The following is an 11,907-nucleotide window of genomic DNA, read 5'->3' on the forward strand; positions in this document are numbered from 1 at the left end:
TCCACAGACCTGTTTGCTCTGTAGGCAAACTGAAGAGGATCCAGCAAGGGTCCAGTGATGTCCTTCAGGTGGGCCAGCACCAGTTTTTCAAAAGATTTCATGACCACAGACGTTAGAGCCACTGGTCTGTAGTCATTAAGTCACATACAGTGTGTGTGTGTGTAGTCTGTAGTCACATACAGTGTGTGTGTGTGTGTGTGTGTGTGTGTGTGTGTGTGTGATATTAAATATTTATATAATTGTATTGTATATTGTATGTATATTTATATATAAGATCATTTATTGTGTGTCTGTATTTTATTTTTTTAAATATGAGGAAATATTTTTTATATTTAACATTTTTCTTATATAGTATAATTGTTTTTAGTTTTTTTATTCATTTATTTTGGAAAAATATGTCTCATAAAATATGAATATAAAATTTTACATTTTAAATTTCCCTTCTTCTTGTTTGACTTCTAGACAGATAGCAAAAGATCGACGTGGTGACAGGGATAGCACAGGAAGCTAAACGTATCAGGAAAGCAGTCTGTGCAACTCGTGTGGCAATTTTCCAAGTCTTCTTAAAGGGTTAGTTCACCCAAAAATGAAAATTCTGTCATTAATTACTCACCCTCATGTCGTTTCAAACCCGTAAGACCTTCGTTCATCTTCGGAACAAAAATGAAGATATTTTTGATGGAATCTGAGAGCTGTCTGACCCTCCATAGACAGCAACGCAACTGAAATGTTCCCAAGTCCAGAAACATAGCAAGGAGATCTGTAAAATAATCCATGTGACATCAGGGGTTCAACCGTAATTATACGAAGCTACGAGAATACTTTTTGTGCACAAAAGAAAAAAAAATTAGTCTCCTCCGCATCACCCTGATGTCATTTTGGAGAATATCCGCTGGATGTAAACAGCGTATGCTGTTCTGTGTCAGCTGCGTCACGCAAGATCTGTTTTCTACGTTGTTGTGATTTGATCTGAATGGAAACAGCGTATCCGTGTGACGCAGCTGACACAGAACAGCATACGTTGTTTACAGGGTGATGCGGAGGAGACGAATTGTTGAATAAAGTCTTTTTTTCTTTTTCTTTTGTGCACAAAAAGTATTCTCGTAGCTTTGTATAATTATGGTTGAACCCCTGATGTCACATGGATTATTTTACAGATCTCCTTGCTACGTTTCTGGACTTGGGAACATTTCAGTTGCGTTGCCGTCTATGCAGGGTCAGACAGCTCTCAGATTCCATCAAAAATATCTTAATTTGTGTTCCGAAGATGAACGAAGGTCTTACGGGTTTGAAACGACATGAGGGTGAGTTATTAATGACAGAATTTTCATTTTTGGGTGAACTAACCCTTTAAGCCATTCAATAGCTTTGTGTGACAAACAGACTGAAGTTTAAATTGTTAATAACTTTTCTTTGAATCCAGGTAACTGTAAACCGTTGATTCAGTGAGTTGAACTTGAGAACTGAATCAGTCTGATTAGTGAATCATTCAGACTCAAACTCACCATACCTCTCTCTGTTTTCCCCATTCCTGCATGACCCACATCTACGGTGCTCTTAGCCAGCGGAAGGCAGTAATAATCATTTACCCACAGGGAGAACTGTGACATCAGTTACTCAAAGACAGCCGAATTTAATTTCCTGCCCTCCATCCGCAGCGTAATGCCATGTTAATGGTTTCCTGCTTTGAAACATTACAGCTGCCACAATGAGCATCAATTTGTATCTACTACGAACAGCACCACAGTGAGCTGACCTGAGACAAACACTATTCTCTGCCATAGACTGTAGAGTTTAAACGGTACACTGAACTAGCCTTTGCAGCTTTCTGCTTTTTAATTCATTTTATTACATTGATTAGGTAGCATTGACAATGTTGCTGCAACGTTATGTTTTCTATGACAATTTGTATTTTCTTTTTAGATTGAGAAACACGAATGTGCTATTCATGAACTAATCATTCTTTTTGAATGTTGATTGTTTTCAATGAATTGGTCAAACGAGTTTTAGTCTGAATAAAAATAGCCTTTATTAGAAACACTTTCTGAATTAATGTTTCATATTTATCAAAAAGAAGCCCAATTGTAGCATTTAGCATGTTTTTGTCTTAAAGGGTTAGTTCACCCAAAAATTAAAATTCTGTCATTAATTACTCACCCTCATGTCGTTTCAAACCTGTAAGACCTTCGTTCATCTTCGGAACACAAATTAAGATATTTTTGATGGAATCTGAGAGCTGTCTGACCCTGCATAGACAGCAGTACATGAGGGTGAGTAATTAATGACAGAATTTTCATTTTTGGGTGAACTATCCCTTTAAAGCTTGTACTGTACCCAACTACTTTGTGTAAACGATAATTTATAGCTTAGCTAGCTTAATTTTATGAGTTTGCCCAACACTGAGGCCGACTGTGTGTCATGCAAAGCCTGTTTTTAAGATCTATATTTTTATCCACTCCTACAGTGGCATTTTACCCGAGGATAGTAAACGAATTTCTGTTTGTGTCTTTGTTCTGGCAAATTAAAATAAACTGCACCTTCAAGACTTAACCTTCAGTTTTCTCGCAGTGACTCATCTGTGCCTACTCCGAGGGGCTAAATTTCCTCCTACACATCCTCAGTTGACACCACCACCACCTACAACACAGCCTGTTTGCAGTATGTTTAACCTTGCCTGCATTCCAGGCAACAGGGCACAAACCGTAACAAAAGGAGCCGTGTCCCAGACAAAACAAGCATTTCAGGCGGCGTGCAACGAACTTTGGTCTCTCTCGCAAAGTTATTTAATGCTGAATTTTTCCATCACGACTCTGGTGAGCACCATGAATCACAGGCTCTTGAGTGTAAAATTAATAGAATTGTTTGAATGCTCTAGAACGTGCTGGATAGGGAAATGATGGACATGGTTTCCAGGAACTTGGTCGCTTTACTGTACTCTTCATATTCTTTGTGGAAAACAGCAAAGCTAAAACTGATTCTCAGGCTTAGATCAAGTATGAGTATTAATTTCTTTCAAAGGAAAACATTTAAACTTTGGGGTCAGTAAAATATTTTTGTTTTGTAAGAACAAAAGACTATTCAGCTGCTTTAAATTGATCAAAAGTGACAGTAAGCACAAATGCATGCTGTCCTCCTCGGTCTGTTCGCTGCGGGGCCCCCTCAAGCATGTTGCAAGTTGCACCCCCCAAAGGACGGCCCTGATGACTGCCTTCCCTCACGTCAATGTCACCCAACCTTCTTGATGCCCAATCACCACAAGGACATGCCCTCAATTTTTTCTAAAAATATATATATATATATATTTCCTATAAACATTTTATTTTTATTTTCCATACGTTTTGGTTTTGTGATTCCTTCAACCAGATTTTGGGGCACTTGGAACCATTTAGGTGTGTGTGTGCAGATGCGCCTGATGACTCATCCAGTCTGTGGGATCTGAAACTGTGCCTCTGATAGGAACTGGGTCAGAATGCAGCATTCGTCGTCCCTCTTTGCCCGTTTTTGTAGAGGGATCCCCCTTTTCTTCAAATGAGGACGAATTCACACTCTTGATTCTAATGTAATGAATTACAAAGAATCCCCTAATAATATTACATAATTCTGTCTGTTTGTTTTTAAATCCATCGCTTTTATTCCAGATTGATGAAGCAGGTTCATCAGTGCAGCTTGGTTTGCATAAGCGAGTTATATCATATCCTGTGGACTTGACATTTAGTAGTTTCAGGTCACTGGTAGTATGGGCACTCATTGTGAACACAGCGCATGCAGAGCGGATGAGAGGGTACTGACAGAGATCTGCGGGTTTTATTGCAGTGTTTGGTTGTGTGCTGTTCCCGATGAGGGCATACACTTCAGTCACAATCAAAATGTGACATAACCACATAGTCACAGAGCTGGTTATAAAATGCTGCAGTTCTGTGGTATCTCTGAAAACGGATATTTATCTACCCTGAAGCCAGCGTGTGGGCGAGCGAAGAGTGGTTTGATGCGAGAACAGACGGAGAGGGAAAAAGGAAGCGTCTGCTTCCCCTACCATAACGTGCGGGAGCCATCTCTGATATTCCAATCTTTCAGTACAGCTTTGTATAGTATCTTTTAATCTGGAGGACTAACCAAACAGCTCTGCTTTTGAAGCCCAGGGTCAGGGTTTGCGTCTGTGTGTGTGTGTGTTTGTCTCAGAAGTGTGTTTTCCTCATTTAGGGACAAAGACCCATTTCAAAGCCCATTCCCTAAGCACCGAAGCACACCAAAGCAAAAGTGGGTCCTCTTTGGTCTTCACCCGTCACCTGACCTCCTGTGTGAAGCTCATGGTGCTGCAGGCAGCTGTGGTCTCTGTCCCCTGACAGGATGTGGCCTACATTCAGAAGTAACAAGTGTTGGTTTCACTTTTCCACTAGTCCAGCCAGCATGAGGGGTCAAATCATAAAGAAGTGTCAGAGTTGGCTTGCAAAAATAGCCGTCATCGTAATCATTGAAATAGGATATGTGCAGATATGATAACATGACATAGCGGTGCAGTGATTTTTAACTATGATGGACTATCCAGACTGTAATGTAACCGGCTTATCATTCACTGGCTGAAATGTGGGTGTTTGTGTGTGTGTGTCTGTGTGTGTGTGTGTGCGCGCGAGAGTTTTTGTGACATATGAGGACAAAAATTTGTATAATGACATGGGTATGACAGGTATTACAAGGAGAAGGTGACTTATAAGGACAATACCCCATGTCCCCATTTTTCAAAACGCTTATAAATCATACAGAGTGCGCACAAAAAACAAGCCAGACCCGATTTGAAGCATCGTAACAAGTACAGTCATAGCAGAAAATGTATTATAGCGCCGCAGTTTTTCTTAAGATAAAGACAATTATTTGGTTTCAAGAACACACGAATCCTAACGCCTAACACTTCACAAGATAGCATAACATAACACGCTTGCTCCATTACAACATACACATCAAGCCTGTTTTAGCATATGCATATTGTATTATTCTTGAATATAATTGTTTAGTCTAAATATGTTTTGACAATTCTTTTTGTTTTTGTTTATACAAAGGTGTTAAACTGAACGTGTGAAACTAATACCTCATTCAAACGTTGTAGACTTTCAGGTCAGGGAACTACAATACCCAGCATGCACCTCAGACTTCAAACATGGCCACCGGGGGTCCATATCCTAAAATACACATACATGACAGCGCTCTAAATCGTTGGACTTCTGATTATATGCATGCTCAGATGCCCTATATAAAAAGACTCACATTTCCATGCTTTTTGTAAAGTATGCGCTCCTTCCGTGTTGTGATGTTACAAACCACCTTTTTTGTGATCTCTGTTAGTGATGCAAAGTCCAATTCATTTCCGCGAATCAAATCTTTTCAGTTCGGTTCAATGAACCGGTTCATCGTATCCTTAAGACATCTAGCAGTGATGTCAGTATGCGTTTATTTTCTAACAACTCAGGGGTCATTTTATATCAGTGAAACATACAAATAAAGTAAACTGTATGAACGCGTATCGTCTTTTGTTCATTTAACCTGATGATGTTTCCGGTCACGGTTTCAATCACCGATCCTTCATGTCGGATACGAGTCACGACTGACCAATATTGAGTAGCCTACACATAAACGCGGATATGTTCTACATGCTTAAAGTATAAGCCTGTAGAAAGAATAAACGTGTGTGTGTGTGTGTGTGTGTGTTTGTGTGCATGCATGCGTATACGTATACGTATATATACATATATACACAAACACACACACACACACATAAGCCAGTTGCAAATAATATTAACTTTGTAATATTGTAAAATATATAATATTCTAAGATATTTGTGCAATGTACATTTTTATAAATTTTTTATAGATTATGCGCAAGTTAATATGTAAAGTATGTATACAGTATTTTATATATAATTTTTTTTCCCCACAAATTAATATTAACGTTTCTAATATTTCTTATTAGTTGTAAATTATTAGTATTTTTTGGGAATTTCATTGAGCATTAAGAGAGTGTTTTAGGTTTAAAAAAGTAAAATCATTAAAATAGAAATAATACTGTCTTTTAAAATCTTTAATATTATGCTCTTTTAAAGTAATAGTTTATCCATTATCTGCTAAATCAGCACAGGAAAAGTCATTCAGTTAAAACACTGAACAAAAGCATTTTTAGGCAATTTTTTAAATTGCAACAAATATGAAATTGCATTTTTTTAAAGTTGCTTCAAAGTTAAAGTTTGAGAGTCTTAAATTTGAGTCTTATTGAGTCGCATTTCCAGAGCTCTACGCTTACTTTTCTTTTTAGGAGCACTTGTGTCACAATGTGTCAAAACTTTGAGCAGTGAGTGGATTTCTGATTAACATTGTGTTCAAGTAATCAAGAGATACTTTGTGATACAGTACTCAATGCTGCAAAAACAGGTTGTAAGTAGAAACCTTTGAAGCTCCCCTGATCAAATATGCTGATCTGGTCAGTCGCACTGGTGCTCCTAAATATTCTTTTAATAGTCGCATGCAGTAGTTTTCGGTCGCACTGTAGAGCCCTGATTTCATTTTCCATTTCAGATTTACAGATTATCTCACAAACTAGGTGAGTAACTCTTTACATTTGGCCTTCATCTCTCAGATTCTATGATACTGTGCTAGTGAAATGGTGAAATAAGTGGGTTTAGCTCACATTTCCTTCCCAACTTTAATACTATCAGCCCTGTTAATAATGCAGGAAGCATAGGACATGTGCACGCTAATATGAAACTTTATCCGTCCAGTGACTGGAGCCAGATACTAGCTTAAACCCCATTAGCCAGCCTTTAACAGATACTTCACACAGCAGAAACCAACCTCTGATCTACAGAAAGACCGTTAAAGGAAAGAGAGATGGAGTAGGAGTACTGAAAATGACATGGGGGTATGAAAAAGCTAGCAGGTCAAAGAGCCAGTGCCTCCTTTGATATCAATAAGCATTTTCTTGTACAAGACAGCACACTTTAATGGTATTACATGGCATCCTGTGACAAGGACAAATATGTTCTGCCACAAGACTAGATCAGTCAGTGGTTTAGTGGCAGTGAGAGGAGGCGCATATGATTTATAAAAATAAAAACTAACCGTTTTTGGACTTTCAATTCCATCCTTGAGGAAAAGCATGCGCTACATCAAATGAAGGACGATTTGACATTTCTTTCACCAGCATGGACACATCATTCTAATATTAGCGCTTGTGAGGAGGGCGTTGAGAAGGTGTCTTCCCATTTCTTAATGAGTATCCGACCAGACACGACTTCAGCGGCTGCTCTGATCTTGTCAAGTATCCAGTCATTATGCTCCATTTCCCGAGTGTTCAGTGAGTAACAGAGTGATATTTCAAAGAGTTGTTGGGGGGTTTCAGTGTTGTTGAGGGAGCTCATAAATATTCCCAATGGCCCAATGAAGTACCTGCTTAGCGGCCAGCAAACCTGTTGACATAAATTATATCTGCGCTGGCATAAAGACCCTCAGTTTGGCCTCGGAGCTGAATGAATATGTTCAAACTGTAATGACCCACCTGTGCCCACTTCAGACTGCAACACTGTTTTTGACTGAACACAACAGTTGTTAATAAGGTGCACATTCTCAGGAGAGATTGAAGGCAGCCATATTCTTCTCTTCACATATCGCTTGCACTGTCACCAAAGGAACAGAATGAGTGTAACTCAGTGCAACCACAGGTACACTGTTGTCATGGCAACTGGTGAAGCAATCAGGAAGAGGTCACTCATTCACCCTGCAACACAGGCTAGTTTCTTGCCCAACCTGAGATCATTGAGTAAGAAACACTTGGCCAAATCTGACCTTTCTGCTTTGGCAAGGCAGCATTATGTGTGCTTAGATATGACAAAACAAAGCTCTAATGTTAGAGCTGTTACTGCTTTGAAAAGGTTACCTCTGATTTTTCCTAGAAAGCCCTAGAAAATCATATAATTGCTTTTCTTGTCTGATTTGGTCTGTGTCCATATGGACTACTGCTTGGTTAATTTTAGTGATTCAAAAACATACAGCTTTAACTGTAAAACTTAAATCAGTCTAGTTATTAGCCCCTTTCACACAGTAATACCAGTAAATTACCATAAAATTACCGGAATGACTTTACCGTTAAATACAAAAATGCGCTGTTCACACAGGCAACAACGTTCTGTCTTTTTACCAGTAAAGCACCATTCACACATCAGTTCCAAAATACTGGGAAATTATGTGAAATCATTAGCCCGGAAAGGACCTTTAGGCCCTGTTTACACTAGTGCGTGTTCGTTCTAAAACGGCGTTTTAAAATTAAAACTATCCTCGTTTACACTTGCATTTTCACTGCGTTTCAGAAATGTTCTCCATCAACTCTACACAACCGAAAAGTCATGTCACTTGAGCATTCATGTAGGCACAACAAAGAGCATGATGTTATTGTTTACACGGTTGTCAAGGATACGCAGAGCGAATGTGGGCAGCCACGCCATCGTTTTCAAAAGTCTCTGTTTTGGTCCATTTACACTGAAACGCAAACCCGGATTTTTCAAACCAAAATGGGGTCTGCAGCATTTTCTAAAGTCTCTGTATTTAAGGGTCGAAAACACTGGAGTAGTGTAAACGACTTCAAACCAAACTACACAGCGCAGAGTAAATGCTTCATCTGTGTCAGAATGTTATATTTGGCCCAGAGTAGATGTCTCGCGTCAGCGCAATGAGCGCATCTTGTTCTGCATTCACACAGAGCACATTACCGGTAATTTACTGGTAATAATGTTACAACTTCTCATACCGGTAAATTGCCAGAATTAATTTACCGGTATTTTTGAAAAGGTCCTGTTCATACATGATCTGATTGTTTGGCAATGAAATTGCATATTTTCAGCATGAAATGAAAATTCACCCTATCTATTTTCTAAATGCATGTTATTGATTTTATTGTGAACAATATCATCCATGCAATGAAGTTGCTTTTTTTTTTTCAAATGTTTTTTCTTTATGAGTAATAAATGAATTAAAATTCACCCTATCTTTGTAAATACATGTCACTGATCTTGTAAAAAGCAATCTGAGCCAGAACTTTTATGATTCCCATCCGTAGTTAGACCCAAAGATTTGAGTTTTTCTGGTTTGAACCTTAAAATCGTGAATACATGTAGACCCTCACATTTCTAGTGATTTTAAATGACACACTGCTACTAGCACAGACGTTATTTTCCAAGGACTGTTTTCCACAAAGAACCTAAATGCAGAATGTACAGAAGAAGATACAAGGTTTGGATCGTAGCTTGAGTGAGGTCTGAGCATGAAGCATGTAAATGAGTCTAGCAGATGTTGCCCAGATGTGGCTGGGGGGTGCCGGAGGACCCCAGAACGGACCCTTCCACACACTGACAGCTTTGTTCACCTCCTCCCCTCCCTTCCTAGGCCGTGATGCTGTCTCTCATACCTGAGCTTTGAAGTCAGGACACTGCACAGGAAGTAAGGGGCTGCATTCGATTTTCTTCCTGCATTAGGGCAGGAATGTATGACCTTCCCCTCCTCCTCATCGTTTTTTGTCTCTGTTCTAGAGCGGGTCAGGATTTTGGTTGTATGCATGATCGGTTCAGAGGCCCATGTATTGATTCCATGTTTCCATCATATCTTATTAGCAAAAAGATGATGTTGATGTGGAATTTGTACTTTTTTCCTGTTGATCTAATATGTGTACCACAGTGAACCTGAAAAATAAAATGGGTCATTCCGTGTCAAATCAACCAAATTTCAGAAACTTCCCCAGCTCAAATTTTTGATTTTGCTAATATTTTTTCTAAAGAAAGATAAACATGACATGGAATGACCCAAATGTCATTCCAAACCCATATGAACTTTTCATGCATGGAATACAAAAAGAGAAGTTATTACATAAAATAGTAAATGTAAATAGTAAAAGTAATGCACTGAATTGTAGGCAAGTGAAAAGATTCAACTGAAACCGGTGTTTCTGTAAAAATATTCATTTTGGTGCTTCACTACATACAATGAAAGTGAATGGGGACCAATGTTTTCAAGCTCCAAAAACTACAAAAAGTACCCTAAAAGTAGTCCTTAAAAGTCTTATGAAGCCATGAAATAGCTTTGAGCGAGGATCAGCCCAAAAATGTTACCAATTTTGAGGTGTTTATTGTTAAAAGAGCACCTGGGACATTCTGCTAAACATCTCTTTTTGTGTTCCACAGAAGAAAGAATGTCATACAGATTTGGAACGTCATGAGTAAATGATAACAGATCTTTTAATTTTGGTCCCCTCATTCCTCAGGATGTAAGAAGCCATGACAGTGCAACAAGCTGCAGAGATCAGCCCATCTCAGGTCCAGGTCGGACTCATACGCGACCCAGAGAAGAGGAGGATGAAGACCAACAAGAAAGGCTTGCTGGCGACATGACAACATCTAGAGAGGAGCGCTCGGGTATCCCATCAAGCCTTACTAGCAATCTGGAGAACATTGTGCGGCAGTTGGACTTCCTGACCCAGGTGAACTGCTTTTAGGTCGAATAATCCTGTTTTCCTAGATCTACAGAGCAAATCATATCAGATGTATTTTGTTTTTCAAGTCAGATCCAATCATTACATTAGGAATCTTCACAATCTGGAATTTTGTGTAAGGGCAATAGATTTCCTCATGCAGATTTCGCAGCGAGTTCAAGTTGGTCACGCAAATTAACTGCATTGACCAACAGAAAGTGATTTCTGTGCGAGCTGTGCTTCATACATTGCTACACTATTGACAATAAACAGTGGACCTTTTTTGTCAGTAAAATGTGACTTTAACTGTTGGTTCTCTTTTCTCAGACCGTTGCCGTCCTCGAAGAGCGTCTTACGCTGACCGAAGACAAACTGAGGACATGCCTTGACAACCAGGTCCTGCTTCTGCAACAGACACAACAAGTGGATGGATCTGACGAGGAAGCCATGGGACCGTCTGTGTGAGGGATACCCAGGTGGTCCTCACTTCAGTGGTAATTTCCTCTGGCCTGCAGAGAGGGACACGCCAAATTCTTCTCTTTTTTTTATTTTAGTTTAAAGACATCCAGCTGTGTCATTCCGAATGAGAACATTGGACTTAACAATGCAAAAAAAAGAACACAAGATGAAAAGACACAAAGCAGTATGAGGGAAGGGCAGGAGGGGGATTTGAGGGATCATACAGCATGCTCACCCAAAAAAAAAGTAATGGTAAGAGCCGAGGACAGCTGCAGCTTAGACAACATCCTGGTCATGTTTTGACAGCAGCGAGCAAGACATATCAGAAAAGAGACTGATAGAACAGACAAACATGCACAGATTTTTACAGTATCCAGATTGGTTTGTGTCTGCTGCATCACATGTATTATGTAAATATAGACCATTATGAATGAATTACATCTTAAGTCTCTGGCGTGACTAAGTCCCAGGCAGCATGAATGGTTTGTGCATGTAAGGCCGAATAAGTGTCCTCAGAGACACTCACAGCCTTGTTTACTCTCTCTCAATCAGCCTCAGCCTTGTGGCTTTCCTCTGGTTGGAGGTCAGGTGGAAGCAGGGAGCCAATCGACAGAAGGGCCCAGCGGTTCTTGTTTGCTTTGTGTACCGCATGCGTCTGTGTGCAGCAGCTCTGCTAAACTCTTCCCAACAGCCTTACATAAAAACAATGCATCCAACGGCGGTGAAAACAAATCATTTAGACCAGTTTCCCAAGGGAAAAAAAAGATGTGGCGGTCACGCTTTATGAAGTATATTTTCTAGGGTCACATCATTGAGGATTAGTGATGTCCATTACAGTGGACAGATGATTAAAAACCATTTTTAACCATTCAGAGTGTGATGTTACAAACCACTCTGGCTGATTACCTATGACCCTTTCTCATAAGTTATTTTATTATCCTCTTTATATG

The 11,907-nt window shown here is 39.4% G+C and overlaps 1 protein-coding gene across 1 annotated transcript in view; it reads left to right on the forward strand.

The window, feature by feature from the left end:
- The window catches only part of LOC107679581 (POC1 centriolar protein homolog B-like), a 33,063-nt gene extending 21,719 nt beyond the window's left edge, over positions 1 to 11,344 (forward strand). The window contains exons 10-11 of the mRNA XM_016475169.1: positions 10,292 to 10,507; positions 10,826 to 11,344. Of these exons, the coding sequence (XP_016330655.1) occupies positions 10,292 to 10,507; positions 10,826 to 10,963 (354 nt within the window). The 3' untranslated portion in view covers positions 10,964 to 11,344. The remainder of the gene's footprint in view (positions 1 to 10,291; positions 10,508 to 10,825) is intronic.
- Positions 11,345 to 11,907: the final 563 nt, after the last annotated feature.

This window comes from Sinocyclocheilus anshuiensis, unplaced genomic scaffold, assembly GCF_001515605.1.
Source record: "Sinocyclocheilus anshuiensis isolate Anshui unplaced genomic scaffold, SAMN03320099.WGS_v1.1 scaffold288, whole genome shotgun sequence".
Taxonomy (NCBI): Eukaryota; Metazoa; Chordata; class Actinopteri; order Cypriniformes; family Cyprinidae; genus Sinocyclocheilus; species Sinocyclocheilus anshuiensis.